This window comes from Carettochelys insculpta, chromosome 3, assembly GCF_033958435.1.
Source record: "Carettochelys insculpta isolate YL-2023 chromosome 3, ASM3395843v1, whole genome shotgun sequence".
NCBI classification, from domain to species: domain Eukaryota; kingdom Metazoa; phylum Chordata; order Testudines; family Carettochelyidae; genus Carettochelys; species Carettochelys insculpta.
In genome coordinates this window covers 36469520-36494172 of record NC_134139.1, presented here as the reverse complement: position 1 = coordinate 36494172, position 24653 = coordinate 36469520, and the positions used below count along the sequence as shown (strand labels likewise).

Here is a 24653-nt window from a genome sequence, read left to right as displayed (position 1 = left end):
TTTGGCTCTGTGGAACCTTCAGTTTTTCCATCCACTTGGAGCAATATCAAACCAGGTATCCAAGTAGATGAATATTCTGATACTTGCCCTGTCATTTATCTTTTATGCTTCATATTTTTTAAGAAAAGACACTGAAAAATATGTTCAAGAATCTTATGCTTGCTTGAATAGTAAAAATATATTTTTTTCCTAATTTAATAAACTTTGTATGGGTAAACTTTCCACAAAGAAGTCACTTTATGGAAACAATCATTCTTAAAATTAATTTATTGAAGAAGTCTTCCACTGTTTTCTTTATGTCTTTTGACAAAATCTTTTTAAAGTTATCTCTTTTATTTTCCTAACAAATTCTATATAAAAGGAATTAAAATCTGTATTTGATTAAAGCTTTGTTTAATGTTAGGTTTGTTTATTGGAGCGTGAATACAACTTGCCTTGGCAATTAAAGTATACCAAAGATACATAACAGACAAGCAGAGGAAGTAGCGCTGCAAAGAAAGTTTTTTTGGGGCATTAGAATGACATCTCTGAGTCCCCCACCCTTCTAAAAATTATGATGGAGATGAAATAGTTAAAGATGAGGAGAGGGGTTCAGAGAGGGAGAAGGCAGAAACCCTACAGGGCTTCACTGCTATGATGCAGAGGGTCATAGTGAACTCAGACCTATGAAGTTCCTGCCCTTCCCCTATAGATGGTGGTGGGGTTTGCAGTGTATGCAGCTAGGGAGCCATTTCTGGTCCAACCTCTACATCAGCTCTGGCCCCACTGGTGGTGGGAGAAATATCCCTGACACCACACATACCTGGAGGGTTCTCAGCTTTGCAAGTCATCTCAGGCTTGCTGTGATGATGGCAGAGGTGAGATCAGAGGTGGGAGATTTGCCACCAATATTACTGATAGGGAATGCTAAACCTCAGTGGTGCTGCAACCCCATGTCCCAGGCTCAAATGTGGACCAGCCACTTCTCTGTCCTTTTGGGGGTACTTTCAAATAGAAATCTAGGACAAACTTGCCCTTTTCCTTCCTACCACTCCACCCTATGCGGACAGCCATGGGGTGGGGGAGGGTCTGGATTCAGATTATTTTGGATTTGCAACAGTGATATGCTTAGTTTTCCAGACAGAGTGTGTGAACATAGGAAGGTCCATATTGGCTTAGATGAATGGTCTATTTAGCCCCATATATTGTATTCCTGCAGTGGCTGGTGCCAGATGCTTTTGAGGGAGTGAAAAGAACAGCAATCAGAAGTTTAGGGACATCCAGAGCATGAGGTTACATGCCTGATCATCCTGGCTAATAGAGATTGGTGGGCCTACTTTGAATGAACTTTTGGTTTTCCCAGCATCCCAGGCAAAACGTTCCACAGATTGACTGTGTGTTGTGTGGAAAAATTACTTCCTTAGTTTTATACCTGTTGCTTATCAACTTCATTATGTGACCCCTGGTTTCTGCGTTTTGTGAAAAGGGTAAATAATACATCCTGATTCACTTTCTCCAGACCATTCATGATTTATAAACCTGTATCATATCCCGTTAGTTGTCTTTTTTTTCAAAGCTGAAGAGTCCCCGTCTTTTCAATCAAACCTCACGTGGAAACTGTTCTATACTCCAAACATTTTTAAAAGAAAAAAGCAGTCAAGTAGCACTTTAAAGACTAACAAAATAATTTATTAGGTGAGCTTTCGTGGGACAGACCCACTTCTTCAGACCATAGCCATACCAGAACAGACTCAATATTTTCTGGTATGGCTATGGTCTGAAGAAGTGGGTCTGTCCTACAAAAGCTCACCTAATAAATTATTTTGTTAGTCTTTAAAGCTAACTTGACTGCTTTTTTGTTTTGATAGTATATAGACTAGCACAGCTTCCTCTCTGTTTCTAAACATTTTTGTTGCCCTTCTCTGAACTTTTTCCAGTTCTGATGTATCTTTTCTGAGATGGCGTGACTAATACTACCTGCAGTATTCAAGATTTGGGTGTAGTATGGATTTATATTGTGACGTCATTATATTTTCTGCCTTATTATCTGTCCCTTTCCTAATGGTTCCTACATTCTTCTAGTGCTTTTGATTGCTGCTGCACATTGAGCAGATGTTTTGAGAGAACTATGCCCGATGACTCCAAGATGTCTTTCTCGAATGGTAACAGTCAGTTTGTGCGTATAAGTCAGTATTTCCTTCTGTTTGATTTATGTTCTGGCATTTTCTTTAGACTTGGGGAATAAGAGAACTGCAATCATAGGCATAAAATGGGGTTTATGAAGGAGGCATAAACAACTAGGAGTGTTGATCGGCTGGGGACTTTCAGGATTCTTTTTGAACTAATGTCACTTGTGTTGTACACAGGTGAAGCTAGAACCACTGTTCAAATATGTGAAGGAAGAAGAATTAACTTGCATAACAGAAATAAATGTCATAACAGGAGAATTGCAGTTCTGTTCTCAGAACATAAAATGGGAGAAAGTCATACATTTTTAAAGAAAAAAACCAAGCATGCATGAAAGAATTACTAAACAATGTACACATTTACAGATCTACTCACAGAGATTAACTTCTAACTCTTGCCATTTGTACAAGTTACATTCATGCATAGACTATTTAGAGGTTTTGTATCTTATGGATGTACAGAAAATTTCAGAAATAACAATGCTAGAATACACTGGAAGAATCTTACAGTATCAAATAGTGAACATTAACAATTTCTGAGAGGTGGCACTGTGGAAACAATTTATTCACTGGAACTATTAAATTTAAATGTAATGGTATATTACAAAGTGTTATACTGCTTAATAGAACTTACAACATGTACTGATACACAGAGTAAGCGTGTCTGTTGTGTGCATGCTTGGTTGTCTGAAAGGCTTTGGGGTCTTTACACAGGTTTGACCAAAACCTCTTTGTCAAAGAGTAATCACGGCTCTTTCATAAGAGTTGTTTCATATTTATATACAAAGTGGTGTTTAGTGGGTTGATTTGATTTCAGGGGAAGGGGCAAGAGGAGTATAATTTTGTGATTTATTTTTATAATTAAAATGTGCACTGTTATTGTATTTTCGTGTAATCCAAATATACACAAACTATCTAATGTGGCAAATCCAGTGGTATACAAACCACCTTAGAACTTTACTGGCTTCAGGTTAGAGATGATGTGGTTGCTATCAAGTCTGGTGCTGAGGTCGCTAAAATTTGTTGTTTTTATGAGATTTCAGCATTCACGTAGCAGACACTTTTAACATACTGGTTCAAAATGTTACACCTCTCATGACTACTCTGGGATTCTCCCAGTTGGTCTTCCTGTCCTCTCACAGACAAATACATGTTGTAAACAGTAATTATATTCTTGAGCTGATACTAAAAGGACAAGTAAATTCCAAAGAATAATAATGGCTAGCTGCTCTTCTTCTCTTCCACAAGAGTTCTTATTGGTTGAATTTGTGAAGGATGAATGTGTCTTTTATAATTTAATTTAACAGACAGAAAAAAATTCCACAATGTTTTTACATTGGTAAAGTTTTAATATAAGTGAAGATTATCCTATTCATTTGGTGTTAGAGCTAGTTGATAATCTTCTGTCAAACTTTTCTAGATGTAAAATGGATTTTAAACTAAACAATTTTTTTGCAAATCTATCAAAGTATTGATAATTAATGTTTAAATGGAAAAGTTTTTTGTTTTGTTTTTTCAGAAAAAATACTTCCTGGCTAGCTCTAGTTACTGTTCTGACCTGTCAAACTGTGTTATATTTAAAAGCTACAATCTGCATCTCAGTGATGGATGAAATTAGGCTTTTGTAGAAATTGTTTTTAGTATTTCTCAGGTGCATTGGGACCATTGAATGAAAGGATATACATAAATGTCAATTATGATAGTTTTTTTGCATGTAAAAAGACAATCTCAAGATTTTTAGTGTCCCTTCAAAAGTGCAAAGTTTTTTTCTATTGCATGGTGCCACAGAGTGGTGAAATTGTATATTACTTTAAACAGTTTCTATGCAACTTTTGGCATTAAACTATGTATTTACCTAATCTTTCCTAAATGAACACTAAAACCAGAAAATCCTCTTAATCTCCAAAATGGCTCCTTACTGAAAACAGATATAGACATCACTTGTTCAAGTTATGTATGATTAATTCTAAACTTTGTCTGTCATAGGGTGGCTTGATCTTTTCAAGGAGTCAGGCTTAACCTCACCTGTGCTTAGGTATCCAGTTCCCAGGAGTCTTTGGCCTGTGGTGATTGGGGTGTGGGAGGAGAAGGAGAGGGTCAGGTGACTAAGTATCACATGACAGCCCAAGTGGCCATATTTCCAATAATAGGGAGCCTACTTAGTCAGCATGAGAGATGCTAACAGGGATCAGGAAGGCTTTATTCTAGTTAAGATAGGGAACTAATAAGAAATGTTGAGGGTTCCTTCTCTTACAAAATTTCAAAAAACCAAGGAATCTGATGTTGGAGCTCTGATAGGGAAACCTAGTGGAAAAGATCTGAGAAGCCCTAATACGAGAAGGACTGGGGTATCCTTGAGGAGAGCCAAATGGATAGGCAGGAATTGAGCTGAGCATTGCACTAGGAATTATTTTGGGGCAGTTCTATGACCTATGTTATGCAGGAGATCAGACAACATTATCAAAAATGTCTGCTGGCTTTGGAATCTTACAAGAACTGACAGCTGATTTGTCTTGTTGGACTCTGTTTACCTGGAGAGGACAAACTGTATGAATGGGTTGGAGGGCTATTCTAAGCCTTGTCTACCCTGCAGTTTTGTTAACAAGTTACACTGACAACCAAAAAGTGCTATAATAACATTGCTATTGCATGTTCACACTATGCTTCATCTGTCTGCAGACTGCATCCATGCTTAGTATTCTAGTGTCAAAAGTGATCGCTAGTGTGAGAATCTTCAAGAGAAGAATGGTGTGGGGGATTTGATATCAGCCTTCATTTACCTGAGGGGTGGGGAGTGTTCCAAAGAGGATAGAGCAAGGCTGTTCTTAGTGGTGGCAAATGACAGAACAAGAAGTAGTGGTCTCAAGTTGCAGTGTCGGAGGTCTAGGTTGGAATTAGGAAAAACTATTTCCCTCAGAGGGTGGTGAAGCATTGGAATGGGTTACCTAGGGAGGTGATGGAATCTCCATCCTTAGAGGTTTTAAGTCTGGCTTGACAAAGCTGTGGCTGGGATGATTCAGTCGGAACCTCCTGTTTTGAGCACGAGGTTGGACTAGAAGACCTCCTGAGGTCTCTTCTAAACCTAATCTTCCATGAGTGTATATAGAAGCACAAGAAACAATACACAGAAGCCTAATGGTTAGTTCATTCACAGCATCAGATAATTAGAGTTTAACACACCTATTGGACTAGATCAAGAGTAAAAAACTTGTCCCTGGGTTAGCGAATACCGCACATTTGATGAGTTTAGCCCAATGCATAGGATTTATGTGTGTTGTTCTACATGGGGTAAACAGAGATAGTGTATATGAAAGCGTGGTGGTGCAGGCAACCAAGCACAATATTGCAAATCATGGATGGTGAACCTTTTTCTGGTTCGGGGGGCCGCTGATCCACAGGCAAATCAGTTGGGGGCCACAGAAGTGAGAATAAAAAAAAAACTTCACTGATGTGGTCCCTGACTATAGGCTATTGGGTCTGGGCAGGTGGGAGAGTGCAGGAGTGGGAGGTGAGTGGGGGATCAGGGTGGATGGGATTAGGAGAGGGGTGAGTGAGAGGGTCTAGGAGACAGAAACGGTGCAGGAGGGTTTGGGATGTGGGGTCTGGAAGGAAGGAGACAGGTAGGGGTGCGGAGTCTGGGAGAAAGGAGGCAGGGTGTGACACGGACCAGAGGTGGAAGGGAGGGTGCAGGAAGTGGTGAGATGGGGATCTGGATGGGAGGGGTGGCAGCACCTGGATGACAGGGGTGCAGATTATCTTTGTAGCACCCCCGGATGCACCTGGCTCTGCATCCCCTCGCCACTGCCCCCCGTGCTCTTATTGGCAGTGGTAGGAAGCCTCTGGGCAGGCTGTGGAAGCCACTGGTGCTCCCCTCTCCTTCCCCCATCTGGGAGAACAGCAGCGACTGTCAGGGGAGCCCAGAGCTGCTTCCTGCTCCCTGCCCCCCCCGGCCCTAATCCAGCTGGCAAAGCTTGGAGCTCCAAACCCTCCACCCTCCCATGGGCCAGATGCCATGGAGGAGTGCCCCAAGCCTCAGGGTCCAGATCCAGACAAACTGCGGACCGGATGCAGACCGTGGATTTCCCACCCCTGTTGTAAATTCTCCAACCATTTTCCACAGGTAGTGGTCACTGAAGCAGATATCATTCTCACTCCTGAGGGTAAACAAAACACCAAGGCTATATCTGCTGCATGCTTGCAGCTTCTGAACTTGCATCTGTGTTCTGCTTGTTTGTGTACTGCTTTGGTCCCTGCACAAGTGATTGTAGAATAGCAGCACAAACTTTCATTCAATGAGGCAAGGAGCATCTTGCAAACAACTGGTGAAGACCTCCAGAAAAGTTTCCTAGAGAACTCTCTAGGATTCTTGTAAAATCTCAGCATACATCAAGTTCTGTTGTACTGTTTCACTGAACAGGGAAATGTGCAGCACACAGAAACACAGCTAGTCTTGCACATTTCTATCCCTTGACTCACTTCCACAGTACTGGAAGTAAATGAAAGCTGGACATCATGTAACCAAGCACCATTAACTTTAAAAAAAAAAGAAAACAAAAAAGAAACCCACTTACCAAGGGGTCTCTTCTCCTGCTTCTTGCTCACTGGAGTGGGAGTGTCTAGACTGACTAGAACTGCCTAGATTGGACAAGTTTTTGACTGCCTGGCCCACCTGCTAGCACCACAGGGGCGCCACACTGTCCTCTACTCCATCTGCTCATCTATGACTTTGTTCTGTGGGTTATATCCATTTTCTACTGCCTCCAGCCCCCTGAAGTATACAAGGGGCTCTTGGTGGTGAAGGTAGGATCATTGCTGAAAATAGCAACCAACTCATTACAGAGCTGGCAAGCCTTCAATGCAGCACCAGAGTTTGCCTCCCTTGCCTTCTAGTTCATCTGCCTCAGCTCCTTCATCTTTGCTGTGAAGTGTGCGGTGTCCTATAGTCCATAGTTGTGACTTTCTAGTCCCATAGCTGGGACTTTTTAGCAAGTCAGTAAAAGCCAGCTGGCTATTAGCTCATGCAGTAGAGCACGTGGCTTTAGTTCCCTAAGGTCATAGGTTCATTCTCCCCTGCCTTTGTCATTGGCCTTTTAAATAGGGCCTGGTCTGGCTCTCAGCAAATGCTGCAGACTTTACTCTCGTCAGTAGTCTCCAGGCTTCTGGGGTTATATAATTATATTGTTAAAATATGTAATTTTTCACTAATAGTGTGCTGTGGTTCTTTTGTATTTTTATGCCTAAATTTGTAAGCAAGTAGTTTTTAAGTGAGATGCAACTTGGAGGTCTACTAGACAAATTGGACTCCTGGATTACCAAACTGGATTGGTAACTGGTTAAAAAATAGGAAACGAAAGCCAGTCTGTACGCAGGAATTTCTGGGGGTGTTGTGTGCTTTTTCTTGTAAATGTAGACACCCCCCCACCCCAGTGGGTCCTGCCTTTTTCCACACAACCCCAGCTCTCTAGATGGCCCTGCTTCCCAGCTTTCCCTCCAGCTACCCGCCACTCAGCCTGAAGATCCCTCCCCCTGCTCAGCCCAAACATTACCCACCCTCCCTCTTGATCCAAGGACTACCCACTGGGCCCTCCTCTTCACCCAAGGATCCTCCACCTCACCCCAGCCCAAAGACCACCACACTTGCCCTGGAGGGGAGGATTACCTGGGTAAGGGGCTGAGTAGTGGCAACAACAGCAGCTGCAAGGGATCACCTCCCCAGCATTCACCATGCGGTGCTCCCCATGGGCCCCACTACGCAGGGGGTTGGGAGGTCTCTAGCCACCCATCAGGGGCTTTGCCTGCCTGGAGGACGCAGTTGAGGGCCACCTGGCGAGTGCTGGTGGAGCGGGGGAGATGATCCCCTGCCACTCCCACTGCCGTGCGCTGCCTTGCCCAGCCCTTGCCAGGCCGGTCGGAGAGATGGCTGGGGGTGGGGGGGGGGCGCAGAGCGGGGTGAGGGCGGCCCATGGGGAGTGCAAATGCAAGTGCAAACCCACCCACCCGAAAAGGTAAGAATTCGTGTGGCTAAGGTCAGTTTCAGACTGGAGAGAGGTAAGCAGGGGTGTCCCCCACCATCTGTGCTGGGATCATTCATCCATTTCAGACTCCCGAAAAGGGGGCAAACCGGGGTGGGGAACCCCCGCCCGGCCGTGCTCCGGATCCAGAGGGTGAGTTGCCGGGATCTGAACGCCGAGGCTTGGGGTGCCCCTCCCCAGCACCCAGCCTGCAGGGGGAGCAGAGCCCTGAGGCTCGCTGGGTGGATCAGGCAAGCCAGGGCGGATCTGGCCCACGCGGGCGGAGAGGGGCGGAGCAGGAAACGACTCGAGGCTTGGAAGCCAGCGGCTGCTGTTTCCCTGGCCCGGAGAAGGGAGGGGAAACAGCAGGGGCACGGCTCCCGGGCTTCATCCTGTCTCTGATTGGTTGGAATTCCAGCCAATCATAGTAGCGGCGGGTGGTGCCTGGGACTGCACAGAGAACCACGTGTGTGTGGGGGGTACTGCCCAGGTAAGCTGCGCCCCGTTACCCAGGCAGCGCCTATGCTCCCTTCGACGGGGCTGGGGCTGGGGCTGGGGCTGGGGCGGCGACTCGCCTCTCCTCCCTCCAGTCAAATGCCGGAGCCGGGGCTCGCGCCCCCGCCGCTCACCCACGCCGGCACTGCCCCTGGTTTAGCCCGGATCCGACCTCCCCTCCCGAGATCCGGCCAGGCCCAGCTCCGTAGTCCCGCCCGGACTGTGGTTCCGCCCCTTTGGGGCAGTCTCTGCGCCAGCCAGAGGTGGGCTCACAACTGCCGCGGTTTGGTTCCGGATCTCAGGCCTTCCCTCTGCTGCTCCGGGCCGGGAGCTTCCGTCCTCTCCTCAACGGGGATGATACGTGGCCTGGCTCGGGAGGGGAGCCTGGGAGAGGGACAGGAGGTGGCAGCAGAGGTTGTGTGCTCCGCCCCCATCCCTCCCAGGGCTCGTGTTTCTGTGGGGTTAGGAGGGTGTCTCAGTGAAGCCCAGTGCTCTGGGAGGAGGGGCAGGTGCTGCCCCTTTCCCTGGTGATGGGGAGTAGGAGGATGAGTGTTCAGGGCGGGCGGGGGACGCTGCAGGTCCTGACCAGTATTTGTGGGTGGTGGGGAGCAGGAGAGTGTAAATTGCCTGGTGCTCTTGTGTGCCATGCCCTTGCCTGTAGGGTGATTGGAAGGTGGCATATAGGTAAAGAGCACGGGACTGCAATGGTAGGTTTGTGAGTCTTTGTCTGTGGGGCTGCTGTTTGTTTATCTTGGGATGTGTGTTCAGGCTAGATCTTTACCTTTGTGATTCTGAAGGCATATGACTTCATAAGAAGTACTGTAATCCCATTTTTGGGCACAACATAAAACATGAAATCAGGTGCTAAGTGATTTTATGCATCTGCAGGGTTAGGCAGCGACCAAGTGAGAGGTCTGTGGTGCTCAAGCCTAATATTTAGGATAACTAAGTTCCTGTGTGATCTGGCTGCAACTCTGTCAATGAGGAAATAGTTCAATTCTCGCACTAATTTTGCTTACTTATGTATTTTGGGCTTAAATTCTGGTACTTCTTGCAAAATGGGTGACTTGGTCACCCTGAAGTTGGCTACTCCTACAGTCTCATTTCACAGAAGCTGTCAAGCAGCTTTAGCGTGATGATGCTTTCTGGTCACTATCAACTTAAACCAGACTTTGAATTTTAAGGTGCTGATGATGATACTGATTGAGAGATTAAGATTGCAGGTAGAAGAATATATTGCAGATGAGCAAGCAGGATTCAGAAAAGATCGAAGTACCATACAGCAGATATTGGCACTAAGACTGATAGCGGAGAAAGCTCGATGAAAGAACAAAAATGTATACTCTTGCTTCATTGATTTTCAAAAGGCATTTGACAGTATATATCAGAAAGTGACTTGGGTGGTGTTGGAGTCATATGGAGTGGATAGCAGACTAATACGGTTGTTGAAAGATATCGGTGATAATGCGGAGGCAGCGGTGAGAACATGCGGGGAGCTGGGAAGTTGGTTTAAAACAAGTAGAGGTATGAGACAAGGAGATCCAATATCGCCAAGTATCTTCATCGCACATCTAGAGAGAGCTATGGACAAGATCAAGGAAGAGGTAGAAGGGATATCTGTGCACTGGAAAAGAATTAACAACTTGAGGTTCATCGATTATATAGTTATCATTGAAGAAGATGAGGAGAAGCTAGCGAAAATGGTGCAGGTGTTAAATGAAGAAGGGAAGGGGTACGAACTGATTATGAACATTGAGAAAACAAAAACAATGGTATTTGGAGATAAGGAAATAGGAGGGAAGATCAGCGTGGATGGTATTGAACTAGAAACTGTAAAGAAGTTCATATATCTGGGGAGCAACATAATGTATGATCTAGACTGTAAGAAGGAAATAGCAACTAGAATAGCGAAAGCAAGAGCAAGTTTGAAGGCAATGGATAGGATCTGCAAGAGCTAAGCAGTTAGCTTAAGAACGAAGCTGGGCATCTTGAAAACCTGTGTATTCAGCAGCATGCTGTACGGATGTGAGACATGGGTGATAACGAAAGATTCAAAAAGAAGAATATTGGCATTCGAAAGGAGCTGTTATAGAAAGATTCTGAGAATAGGATGGATGCAGAAGGTCACCAATGAGGAATTATATAGGAAGATACAGCCGAAAGAGAACCTGCTGCAGAAGGTTATAAAACGGAAGCTATAACTATTTGGACATATTTGCAGAATGAACGAAGAATGAAAAATCAAAACCCTAGTATTCGGCATAATGGATGGTTCAAATAGGAGAGGCAGACCCCACAGAGAATGGATAGATGATGTAGTAGATTGGTGTAGAGCTAGTCTACAGAAACTAAGTCACTTTGCACTGGATAGGGAAAGATGGAAGGAAATAGTGAGAGAGGCATCCGGCACCAACAGGTGCTGAGCCCACAGTTATTGATGATGATGATACCCCATTTACAATCATATGCACCTTCCAGTTCTTAAAATTTTACATTAAAAATGTGTAGTTGGACTGTAAAACATTTTTTTAAGTTCTGGTGAAAAGTCACTTATTAATTTCTTAACATTGTTCATTAGAAATCCAGACATCTGTACACGTGGTAGCTCTTTAAAAGACCTTGCCTGGTAGATTTAATATCCCATTTGTGCAGGTCAGCTGGACCTTAAACATTTAGTGAGGTATGACATGGGTTAGTTGAAATTTTGGTCTCTTAATTTCTGTTCTCTCAACAATTCTTAATCTTTTTCTGTCTCTGTTACATGGTCCAACTACTCTCCAGGGACATACACTTCTCAGGTACCAAGGTGATGAGTAGGGCCCTATTTTATGGCTATGAAAAATGTGTCATAGTATGTGAAATCTGGACTTTTATATATTTTGCCTTTATTATAATAGGGCAGACTAGCATTTCTCAGTCTGGGGCTTCTGACCTAAAGGAGAGAGGGGTCTTAAAGTTATTGTAGAGGGGTTGCAGTACAGCTAACCTTATTTCTGTACTGTCTTCAGAACTAAGTGGCCAGAGAGCAGCTTCTGCTGGCAGGCGCTTAGTTCAGAAAGCTGTGTTCTGCCAGCAACACATGCCACCCTTAATTCTGTGCTGATGCCTTCTAAGCTGGAAACTGGTGGCTGCTAGCTGAGGTCCCAGCTCTAAAGGTAATAACACAGCCACAAGGGTTGCAATACTTCATTACCCTATAATAACCTTGCAACTCAGCCAACCCTCTTCTGGATCTCAAGACCCCCACAGTTACAAATGCATGAAATTCAGTTTTAAATGTCTGAAATCATGAAACTGTTTTAAAAATCTTATGACTGTGAGGTTGACCATAATGGACTGAATTTGATAGGACTATAGTGATGAGTGCAATATAAATTTCTGTAGAATTCCTGTTTTTCGTACAGTGGTTTTGAGACTGGCTATATCTACTATACTAGAGACCTTGCAGCAGCACAGATATACTGATGTAGCTGCAGGGCTGTAAGGTCCCTCATGTAGCCATTCTATGCTGAAAGGGGAGAGCTCTGTCAACCTAATTAAACTAGCTGTAACAAGTGATGGTCTGTGTCTTGGTGCAAAGAGTTCAGTATCACTCATTTTGGTGAAAATTATGTTCCTTGAGGGATGATATAAATTTTGCTGACAGAAGTAGTAGCATAGACATGGCATGTGCTGTTGCTTTTGCCTTCTGTTTTGTGCCAGGAATCCTCAGTGAATTTTGGAGGTAAAGTTTGGAAAAAAATGCTTAAAAGCGACAAAAAGTAAACAGTGGTGAATTTAACATTTTTTGCAAAATGATTGTGGAGAATAAAATTAAGCAGAACAAAATAGTTTAGGAAAAATATGAAGATCAGTGCTATAAGTTAGTAATGAAACTGCATTAATTATGTTTTATAACAATATTTTGGCAGGTCTTAAAGTTTAAACCTTTTTTAAAAAGAAAATTTATATTTGAATGAAACAAAAATGGTTTTAAAGAAGAAGAAAGAAATACAAGTTGATGCAGTCATTCTTGAGTGCAAAGATCTTGAAACACTTAGGTGTAAGTATTATTTTTTTTCTCCTAAATTAATTTATGTAATTTGTTTCTCTGTAGTACCTGAATACATACCAAACCTGACAATTTTGTTTTTTATTTTTTGAAACACTTTGGTCTGCAGTATAAATTTTTTGGTAAAGGCTTTTTAGCTTAACAGGCTTCAAAGGAGTCCCATCCCATCTTCCTTCTGAAGAATGTTGACTGTTGTTCAAGGGTGTGAGTAGGTGGCTTAAGTATGAATGTACCTCTTGGGTTTATGATAAAGATGCAGAGGGTTCCTAAGAAGAAAAATACACAAAGTACTTCATGTAACTGCAAAACAAGGCATTCATGTATTTCTTGGATTTTCCAGGGCCAATTTGAAGATGCAGATCAAATACTTTTAAAATGTTGTGCATTTGGTGATCAAATGTGATAGATGTTTTCAGTAGTCTTTGTAAATGGAACTAGTAATGAAGATAAATATGCTTGTGTAAGTTTACATTAATGAAAATTTTCAGTTTGTAGCTTACAGTTAGGAAAGGAGTTTGCATGTGGTTCTGAAGTCCATGTAGTCTAATATCTTGTCTCCAGAAATGACCCAAAGAAGATTTAAAAACATCACAGTAGTCAAATATGGGATAATCTGCTTCTGAGACTAGGTTCCATCCTGATCTTAGAGGAGGCCTACATCGCTGTTCAACATCTTCAGCTGACCCGGTGTAGGTGTCCAGATGGAGTCCAAGTCATTATGTTGTTGGAAAGTTTTGAGCCCTGAAACGTGGTTTAATTGCACTTCCAAAAATTTGGTCATGCATTATAGTAACTCTGTATAGTCTTAAATAGTAACAAAGAGGAAGCCGTGCTAGTCTATACACTATCAAAACAAAAAGCAGTCAAGCAGCACTTGAAAGACTAGCAAAATGGTTTATTAGGTGAGCTTTCGTGGGACAGACCCACTTCTTCAGACCATAGCCAGACCAGAACAGACTCAACATTACAACGTCTGGCTATGGTCTGAAGAAGTGGGTCTGTCCCACGAAAGCTCACCTGATAAACCATTTTGCTAGTCTTTAAAGTGCTACTTGACTGCTTTCTGTATAGTCTTGCTATCCATGTACATGTCCAGTCCCTTTTTCAATCTTGCCAAGTTTTTGGCCTCATAGCAGTTCTGCTGTTGGAATAGTTGAAATAGAGAAGCTTGAACACCACCTCCTGCTCTCATATTACTCTCATGTTATGGGAAGGACATCTGCTAAAGGGTCTTTGTTCTTAGGGCTGTGCAACTGCTTCTTATTCTCTCTCCAAAATCCATGACACACAAGGAACATGCAGGCCACCACAGTAAGTCTGAGATGAGTGTTTTCTCCTGTATTTGTTCCTGATCCAGCACAGAGAAGTAGGCAGGTGCAGTGCTTTAACTATGCAGTTATCTTTACAGAATTCATGCTTCCATGCACTAATATGAATTGGAATGCTAGACACATTAAAATTGGCCCTTTTCTGAGTCACTCCAAGAGACTTTTAAAAAATGAGATGGCTTTTCTGTTTGCTTTTGTTTTTTGCATTGGGTTTTGTGTAACTGAAGTTTCCGTTTAGCGTGGGCTTTCCCTTTTCTACCATGTTTTTTAATTTTCTTACAAAGGTTACATGAAATTTGTTCACGTATGCATTTTGAGGATCACCTCCTTATGTTCAGCAAAAGAATGTGTATGAGTACATTCTGATAACCCCACAAGCATTATTTTGCAGACTAATAACGGGCTGATTTCCAGCTTTATAGTACCTTTTTTTCCCCACATAGTGCAGTCATGATTGTTCTGTGAAGAACTTGACTAAGGATTAAGGTTTATACAATGGATTGAACCCTTTTGAACTTGAACTTTAAGGTATATTGTTGTGTTGATGAAAGGTGTGAGAAGTAGGTTAAATGTGAGGGGAGAAAGATAAAACAATAGCTATATGCTACAAATATTATATAATCATTTACTGGTTCAGGAATTCAATTTACTCTTTATTATGTGATTCTCAATTAAAGAGAACTTCTTTTCCCAAATGTAGCATTTGCAAATACTGAAGAACAAAATCTGGCTTCTTGGCTGTTGCACTGTGTACAGCTGTCTGATGGTATCCAGCAAATCAACTCTATCAAACAGGTGAGACTTCATTAATATTCATTAATGCTAAATTGCAACTGATAATTTATCCTGGTACCTGAAATAATCTTTGACACCAAATAACAAGCTATTTTAATGTACACTTGTACATTTTAAACGTTATTAGGATCAGTTTATTCAGTGAAAAGAATAAAAAAGCAAACACTTTAATCAATATTTCTCCAAATACGTTAACATTTAATCTGATTTTTCAGAAGTGCTGATTATCTGCCACTCTCACAGACTTTAGTGGGAATTGGACATGCTCAGTACTTCTGGAATCATATTAGTTGAGATATCTGCCAGTAGAAAAAAATACAGAATAGGAAAAATAATTGAACCTTTATTATGACCTTTGCAAAAAGAAAAAAGAAAAGTAAATTAAAATTACTTAAAAGAAAGGAAATTTTGAAATTTGGAAAAATAAATTTTAGATAAAGGAGAATTCAGTTTCTTTTATGTATGAGTACCTAAAAGCTCAAACTTTATATGGTTTTTTAATTTGTTGCTCACAGATTGTGACATTATTGAAGAAGATGGATGGAAACTCTATGCCGAGCCCCATGATTAAATGCTGTTTGGATATTTTTGGAGTGATGTATTTTTCACTGGGAGCAAAGAATCCTTTGAAAAGGGTGTTGGCAAGGTAACAAATTGGATAATAAATAAAAGTTGTTCCCCCCCCCCATGGTAAAATTTTAGCAAAGCAGGAATGTCTGCTGCTGTAAGATATCTCACTTAACTTTCAAGTACTTCAATTGTATTATAGATTCATTACGGACATTATTCTAATAAGTATGTGGGTTGTAGTCCTTTTTTGTGCCTAAAAGTTAGCTAGCTTCTAGTGAAATAATAAATTTAAATAGGTCACTGAATATAATTTACTTATTGAGCAAGTACGTTCTTCAATTTCTGTTCTGATAATATACTTCATGACTAGATATGTTAGAATGTGAAACATAAAGAAGTAGCATGTGAATACTATAACCTATATTAAAATATAACTTTTGAGTAGAAAATAAAAATTATTTCCACAACAATGAAACTTGGTGTCTGTGTTCCATCTAAGTACAAATAATTTTATTATGGTAGCTTTTATAGTAACTATGCTTATCCTTAAGTATTTAGGAGGCAGTGTTCTGTAGTTTTCATTAATTTTATACCTTTATTACATTTGCGATTTATGATCCTGTATTTAATTATCTTAATTTCATACACCCCAAAATGTAAGTAGTAAGAAATTATCTGTGCTGTAGGATACATTATAAAACATCACTTGTGCAATGTATTCTTTGCTGGTGCCCCTCTTGTACCTGTGTGAAACTTCATTGACTTGAAGTGATTGGGAGTCTTTGTGGGCACGAGGGTTTGTGTGCATGCAGCTTGTTGCAGGATTGGAGTTTGAGGCCCTGATTTTTTTATGAGGAAATAGCTGCTGTTGGACTCACAGGCTTATGCAAGCACAGAAGTCTAAGCCCACACATCTTTGTGCAGCATCTGACCTCAGTTCTGTAGCTTCATGGGCTTGAAACTGCAGTCCTTATACAGGCTAGATTCTTAATGACATGATTGCTAGGTGGATCTCATTATTGCTGGAGATCTGTAGATTAAGATGTGGTTCTTGAAATTTGGAATTGGTACAGTAGTGATTTAGTGGGAAGATGGTGGGTGAAATCCCTCCCAAAACAAATCTTGACTTAATTGGGGTCAGGATTTCATTTTTCAGTCCGCTGAAGGGATAGAAGGGAACAAGAAGTCTTAGAAGACAGAATGAGTAGAAGCGTGCTGTGGCAGAGTGGATTGAAATGTCAAAGAGCTCTGGGGTTGGTGGTCTGGGTAGGCAAGGAAGAACTTAGAGGGATTTTCAGAGGTCTGTTAAATTTTGTTTTATCCATATCCACACTCTACTTAGTCTTAATCCAGCTTTAGGATTTTTTTCATATTATGCTAGGAAAAAGAAGAAATACAGCAAGTTGCTTTGGAATCATTTAAAAACATTAAGGAAAGGAAAGGAAATACGATAAGAAAATCCAGAGTAAGCAATAGAAGAATTGAAGCTGATACATGCTCCACTTACTTCATTTAATATAAAGGCAGTATCGGAGTACAAACGTTCGCCGAGCCAGAATACCCTGCAAGCACTCAAAGCAGCTAGAAAAACAGTACAGCAGATGGCCAGGTGCTGTGCCAACAACTACTGGCTCAAGTTATGCAGCAGCATCCAGACCAGTGCTGACTTTGGTAATCTCAGGGGAATGTACGAGGGTATGAAGAAGCCAGTAGGCCCCACCCAGAACAAGATGGCACCTCTGAAATCCAAATCTGGTGAAGTCATCACTGACAAAGCCAAACAGATGGAGCGCTGGGTCGAGCACTACTCCGAGCTGTACTCACGTGAGAACATTGTGGTTGACTCAGCCCTCCATGCCGTTGAACTCCTACCAGTAATGGACGAACTGGACCAGGAACCAACTGTGGATGAACTGAAGAAAGCCATTGACAACATTGCAGTAGGAAAGGCCCTGGGCCAGGATGGTATACCACCAGAGGTAATCAAGTGTGCCACAGACACTCTCCTGGAACCCCTACATGAGCTACTGTGCCTGTGCTGGAGAGAGGGAGAGGTTCCACAGGACATGCACAACGCTAACATCATAACCTTGTATAAGAACAAAGGAGACGGAAGCTACTGCAACAATTACCATGGAATCTCGCTCCTAAGCATCACTGGTGAACTGTTCGCTCGCGTCATCCTCGGCAGACTCCAGAAGATTGCTGAGAGGGTGTATCCTGAATCACAGTGCGTATTCCGCGCAGAGAGATCTACCGTCGACATGGTCTTCTCTCTGAGGCAGCTGCAGGAGAAATGCAGGAAGCAGAGGAAGCCACTCTATATTGCCTTCATCGACCTAACCAAGGCCTTTGACTTGGTCAGCAGGGATGGACTGTTCAAACTACTCCACAAGATAGGTTGTCCGCCACAGTTACTCAAGATCATCCAGTCTTTCCACGAAGACAGGAGAGGAACCGTCCAGTACGATGGCACGTTATCGGATGCTTTCAGCATCAGGAGTGGCGTCAAACAAGGATGCGTGCTTGCTCCGACATTGTTCGGGATCTTCTTCGCACTCCTCCTTAAACACGCCTTTGGATCTTCAACAGAGGGCATCTTTTTGCACACAAGATCTGATGGGAAACTGTTTAATCTTGCAAGGCTGAAAGCTAAATCTAAGGTGCGGGAAGTCCTCATCAGAGACCTGCTGTTCGCAGATGACGCTGCTGTTGTGTCACACACACAAGACTAACTTCAGAAGCTGCTGGATCGGTTCTCCAAAGCGTGCAAGGACTTTGGGCTCTCCATCAGCCTAAAGAAGACAAATGTACTTGCTCAGGATGTTGCTGATTCTCCATCAATCAGCATTGACAACTATACGTTAGAGGTCGTCCATGAGTTCGTTTACCTCGGGTCCACCATCACGGACACCCTGTCCTTAGAGACTGAGCTAAATAGGAGGATCGGTAAAGCAGCCACAACTCTGTCCAGACTCAGCAAGAGAGTGTGGAATAACAACAAGCTGTACACTCACACCAAAATGCAAGTCTACAGAGCCTGCATCCTCAGCACCCTCCTTTACGGCAGCGAGACTTGGACCCTGTACACCCGGAAAAGAGGCTGAACGTCCTCCACTTGTGCTGCCTCAGGCACATCCTTGGAATATCGTGGAAGGACAGAGTGTCCAACACTACTGTCCTTGAGCAAGCTGGAATCCCAACTATGCACACCCTCCTCAGGCAGCGTCGGTTCCGCTGGCTTGGCCACATCCACAGGATGAATGATGGAAGGATCCCAAAAGACATTCTGTATGGTGAGCTAGCCTCTGGCAAAAAACCTCCTGGACACCCCCAGCTGCGCTACAAAGATGTTTGCAAGAGAGACCTCAGGGAAGTAGACATCAAGCCAGACAGCTGGGAGGAGCTGGCACATGATCGCAGCAGATGGAGGCAGGCACTATACAAGGGCCTTCAGAAGGGTCAGTTGAGGATCAGACAGCTAGCAAAGGAGAAGCGAGCCCACAGAAAGCACAGCAAGGACCTGCCAGACATCCACTACATATGCAACAGATGCAGCAAGGACTGTCACTCTCGTGTGGGTCTTCACAGTCACAGCCGATGCTGCAAATGAGGATGCCAAACGGAACTACGAAGGGCGCGTTCCATAGTCTACGTAGACTGAAGGATGCTACTGCTACTAGTATCCAAAAGCAGTAGTTCAGATTAAAACATTTTAGACTAGTGTTACCCTTTCTGTGTATGTATTTCATTAAATAATTTCTAAATGGCATTTTAAATGATGCTTTTAGTTTGAATACAGCAACACATAGATTTTAATAAAAAACCCTCTTTTTCTACAAAAGCAATATAATTAAGACATTTGGTTTATGTTGCTTTAAAAACCACTGTGTTCCTCACAACGGAAAAATGTGCCAGATTAAAGATAGTAAGGAATTTATTTGGCTATTTTAAATTCCGGCAAATAAGGGTTTATAACGGAAAAGCTGACATGCATATATACTGTACTTTCAAAACTAAATTAGAATGTGTCATATTAAACTATTTTAATAGATTTAAATGAATAAAGCTAAATAGGTCATTGTCATAGAAACAAAATATGATCCTATGTGCTTTAATTTCAATTCCAAATTAGAAAAGGGGGAAAAGCAGGCTTGCCAACAGGGGGCACAAAGAGAAAAATTGCCCCAGGGTCTGTCAATTCAAAAGGACCCGGGCCTTCCAGTTGCTCCCAGTACTGGCTGGAACCCTAAGCCCTTTAAATCCTCACCAGAGCTGGGCAGTGTGTCCTGGGGTAGCTCTGAGGGCTAGGTGAGGGGGTGCTCTGGGTGATGCCGCCCTCAGACGAACCCCTTCTGCTTGAGGAGGTGCAGAGCCAGGACCCAAACCCATTGCCCAGGGGCCTGGCAATCTTGTTGGAAATCCTTAATGTTTTCTCACATGTTTGTACTAGTGGCTTCTTTTATACAGAGAGCCTCTTGGTGAGACTCACTTTATAAATTTAAAACGCATTTGGCCTGACTGCATTAGCCCCATCCTTAGAAGGGGCCATGTAAACGAGCCTGAGTGGGGAATAGCAACGAGGTGCTGGGCTGCATATGCAGCACCTCATTAGCCTAATTCTCGCTGTGCAAACTTCAAAGTGCCCTTACTCCCAAAATGTTTTGGGAGTAAGGGCACTTTGAAATTTCACAGGTTCTTCAAAGTGCCTGCAGCTACGTGGCTTGCCGGCACTTTGCAGTTTGCGCAGCGAGAATTAGGCTAGTGAGGTGCTGCATATGCAGCCCAGCACATCAATGCTATTCTCTGCTCGGGCTCGCTTACAAGCCCCCCTTTGAAGAAGGGGGCTACTGTAGACAAGCCCATTGTTTAGTACTTAACACCATTATAAATGTTGGAGTTCAAAAGCGGTGTTTTAGGTAGAAGCTGACAGCTTACACCCCTCTTCCCCATAATAACCTCGTGACCTTCTGAACGGTTGTGACCCCCAGATGAGAACCCTTGGGCTGAATTTTAATGCTCTTTATTAGAAGCTTGTGCTATTAAATAAAATTAATGTAAAAAACAATTTAAAGAAGGACAGGATTACTTAACATCTGAGTGGACAATAGCTGAATGTGCAGAAAGCATAGTAAATATGGGAGACAACCAGCTTGGCTTAACAGAAAAATCTTCAGTGAGTTAAAACACAGAAAGAAAGCTTATAAGATGTGGAAACTTGGACAGATGACTAGGGAAAAATATGAAAACATTGTGGTCTAATCAGGAAGGAAAGTTGTAGTTGCAATTAGCCAGGAATGTGAAAGATGATAAAAAGAGGAAAGTCAGAAAAAGTGTGGAAGTCTTACTGAATGGAGAAGGAAACCTATTTGACAGATCATGTGGAAAAAGTGCAAGTATTCAATGCTTTTTTTTTTTTTTTTCCTTGTCTTCACAGACAAGATCAGCTCCCAGTCAGCACAGTATGGGGACAGGTTGGGAAGCCCTCAGTGGTGAAAGAACTATCTAGGGACTATTTAGAAAATCTGTACATACGCAAGTCCATGAGACCAGATGCAGTGCATCCCAGGGTGTTAAGGGAGCTGGCTGATGTGATTGCAGGGCCATTGGCCATTATCTTTGCAAACTCGTGAGCTGATTGGAAAAAGGCAAATATAGTAACCCTCTTTAAAAAAGGAAGAAGGAGAAATCAGGGAACTACAGAGCAGTCAGCCTCACCTCTTTCCCCTGAAAAATCATGGAGCAGATCTTGAAGGAATCCATTTTGAAACATTTGGAATAGGGAAGGTGATCAGGAACAGTCAGCGTGGATTCATGAAGGGCAAGTCATGCCTGACTAATTTGATTGCCTTCTGTAATGAGATAAGTGGTTCCATGATAGGGGAAAAATGGTGGATGCGATATACCTTGGCTTTAGCAAAGCTTTTGATGCGGTCTCCTACAGTATTCTTGCCACCAACTTACAGAAGTGTGGGTTCAATGAATGGACTAATGGGCTATAAGAAAGCTGGCTGGATTGCTGGGCTAATTGGTGGTGATCAATATCTCTGTTTGGCAGCTAGTGTCAAACCAAGTGCCCCCAGGGTTAGTCCTGGAGCCCATTTTGTTCATCGTTTTCATTAATGAGCTGAATGATGATAGATTGCATCATCAGCAAGTTTGTAGATGATGCTAAAATGGGAGAAGAGGCAGATATGGTGGAGGGTAGATACAGGTTCCAGAGTGACTTAGACAAATTGGAGAAGTAAGTCAAAAGAAACCTGATGAAGTTTAACAAGGATATGTCCCAAATCCTGCATTTGGATGGAGGAATCCCATGCATGACTAAAGGCTGGGGACCAGCTGGTTAAGCAGCAGTTCTGCAGAAAAGGACTTGGGGATTAGGGTGCATGAAAAGCTGGATTTAAGTTAACAGTTGTCCTGGTTACCAAACAGATTAATGGCATATTGAGCTGCGTTAGTAGAAGTACTGCCAGCGCAGATTGAAGGAAGTGATTATTCCTCTCTGTTCAGTACTTGTGAAGCCAAATCTGGAGTATTACATCCAGTTTTGGACCCTCCATTAGAAATTATGTGGTCAAATTTGAGTGTGTCCTGTGGAGGACAACAAAAATGCTTGGTGGCTGCAGCACATGACTTAGGAGAGGGTGAAGAACCTGGGCTTATATAATCTTTGAAACAGAAAAATGAGGAGATATTTCATAGCAGCCTTCAACTGTGTGAAGGGATATTCCAAAGAGGCTGGAGCTAGGCTATTGTCAGTGGAGGCAGATGACCGAATAAGATGCAATGGCTTCAAGTTGCACTGGGGATGATTTAGGTTGGATATTAAGAAAAACTATTTCTGTTGGAGGGTGGTGACACATTGGAATGGGTTACCTAGGAAGGTGGTGGAATCTTCATACTTTAAGGTTTTAAGACCAGGCTTGGCAAAGCCCTGGCTGGAATGATTTACTTGGAGTTGATCCTGCTTTGGGTAAAGGGTAGGACTATATGACCTTCTGAGGTCTTCTTTGATTCTAATAAGGCTGACAGATATTAAATATATTTGTGTTTGGTGTTCTGGATTCTAGCACGTGTTGGTAATTTTAGTGATTTATTCAAGATTTTCCTGTTTAGTTTAGAACACCACCCTGTCTCAGGCTACTTTGTTCTGATTACCTAGCTAAGAAGAATTTTAACATCAGGACCTTCTGCTGTGTTAGAATTTGATATAGTAATTCCATTTATGACAAGACTGCTCCCTGGTGGTTTTTAACTTGATCCTTTGAGTTTAAGTAGGGAATTGGAATAATCAAAAAGACTGCTATATAAAGCATTTAATATTTGTCCTTTATTTATTCCTTTTCTTTCTTTCTCGTTGTTAAACAGTAGTGTTTAATACCTTTTCCTAGACCATTGGTAGCTCTTTCCGTGCATTTCTTTGTTGTGTTTGAAATGCTTGTTTGGTTTGTTTTATAACTTAAATATGAAGCAAAGGTAGAGATTAGTTCTTCTGTCTTCTCTGCTTTAAAATTTACTTGAGACATACTTTGATTCCGCTGAAATTTTTATTTTTTCAAAATCTGTATTGGAAGCAAGACTTTTTTACTTTTATGTGCTTAATATTTTTGGCTCCCAAGAACAATACTATAGGAAGGAAAAACTACAAGTATGATGAATGGCACTGAATAAGTAAGTTCTTGTGATGAGCAGTCCAAATGCATTTCTGGGGACAAATGAATGTTCCATCACATGAGAAAAGAACATAGGAGTCATGAATCTCTGAGTGTGACCTGATAGAGAATCCAAGCAGTTATCTTGTTTGGTGGGAAGTAGGAGAGACTGGGCAGGAGGTATAACATCCCAGCTATGTGTGTACAGAGAGATCTGAGTGGAGGGCTGATTTCCTGGTGCTTCAACAGATTAAATCCTCATCTAGCTTGGCAGTAACAGTGGTAGAGAGGACCCAGTGCAAATAAATGTTGCTTTATAGTCACAGCATAAATGAACAGTGTCGTAGGCAAAAGAAGGACAAAGATCTTCAAATACAGAAAACAAGACCATGTGGAAGTCCATTTGCTGGAGCACTTCATAGCTATGGATGTTTCATAATAGCATGTTTAGGATATGCATATTCGTTGCTTGTTCTTTCATTTCCCTGTTTCTGAGAGAGTTGATGGATCCAGAAGTGCTTTGCTTTTGCCAAGGTTAATGCAAAGTTTTTGGTTGAGGTTTGTTTTATAATTCTGAGCACTGGGCATTTTGTTTGGGATTTAGTCCTATCAAAAAGTGCTTTAAATTTAGAATTCCGTTACAGGTAAAGAAATGGGTATATGGAGTGGTTTCTGTCGATTTTTCTCCAGCAGCTTTGAATTCTCTCATTATCTGTTTGTTCTCTCGTTGATCAGACTTGCAGTTAAACTATGCAAATGTGACAATGGGGAGGGAAAAACAATAATTCCATGAAATGATAAAAGGTGTGATCCTGCAGCCTTTAATCAAGGAGATTGCTATTTATTCCAGTAAATTTTTTTCTCGTAAATAGTTACAGGATCAGGCTCTAAATACATTTTAAATCTAATCTAATGTAACTAAACTTTGAAGAGTAATACTGTAGATACAATTGTATCCTTGTTTGTTTCACAGTCTGAGAGACTTTTTAGGCTATGGGTAGACTGCAGGCTTCTGTTGACAAAACTGTCAACCAGAAGTTTTATCGATAGAGTACGCTTTCAGACTGTAGATCTGTTGGCAGAGATCTGTTGGCTGGGAGCGTTCTGTCCTCGTCCCTGTACACCTTGTTCCACGAGGAAGAAGGGATGTCTCGACAGAGGGTTTTTTCTAACGTTTGGCCCTGTGTTGATGGGCCAAATGTCAGAAAAGCCTTTTCTGACAGAACTGTCAGCAAAAGATATGCAAATGCATTGCACAATTTGCATATCTTTTGCTGACAGTTCTCAGCAATTTAGATACAGCCCCAGTGTTCAAGATGTATACCCAAAATCAAATGTTTGGGGCAGAAATCCTGACTGCTTTGATTTCCTGACATTATCCAAATACTTTGCAAAGAGAAATACTATGGCATTTCCTGTGCTTTACCCAATTACGCTAAGTAACTTTTAATAGTCTTCTAATTTAGGGAACAATTAAATGCTGAAACAGTGTTAGCTATATTTTGAGTGTGAGTGAGTGCTTGGCATCATATATGTAATTGCTGCCTGCGCTAAAGATGCAGATCTACTTTAAACAGATGATG

General features: G+C 42.2%; 1 protein-coding gene across 4 annotated transcripts in view; it reads left to right on the top strand.

Moving 5' to 3' along the window:
- Nucleotides 1-8778: 8778 nt before the first annotated feature.
- The window catches only part of THADA (THADA armadillo repeat containing), a 310355-nt gene continuing 294480 nt past the window's right edge, over nt 8779-24653 (top strand). For 3 of the 4 annotated variants that reach the window (XM_074989608.1, XM_074989610.1, XM_074989611.1), the window contains exons 1-4: nt 8779-9085; nt 12583-12713; nt 14751-14845; nt 15361-15491. In XM_074989608.1, coding sequence (XP_074845709.1) covers nt 12638-12713; nt 14751-14845; nt 15361-15491 — 302 coding nt within the window. In that variant the 5' untranslated portion in view covers nt 8779-9085; nt 12583-12637. Of the gene's footprint in view, nt 9086-12348; nt 12714-14750; nt 14846-15360; nt 15492-24653 lie in introns of those variants that run through there. The other variant, XM_074989609.1, reaches the window with a different exon arrangement.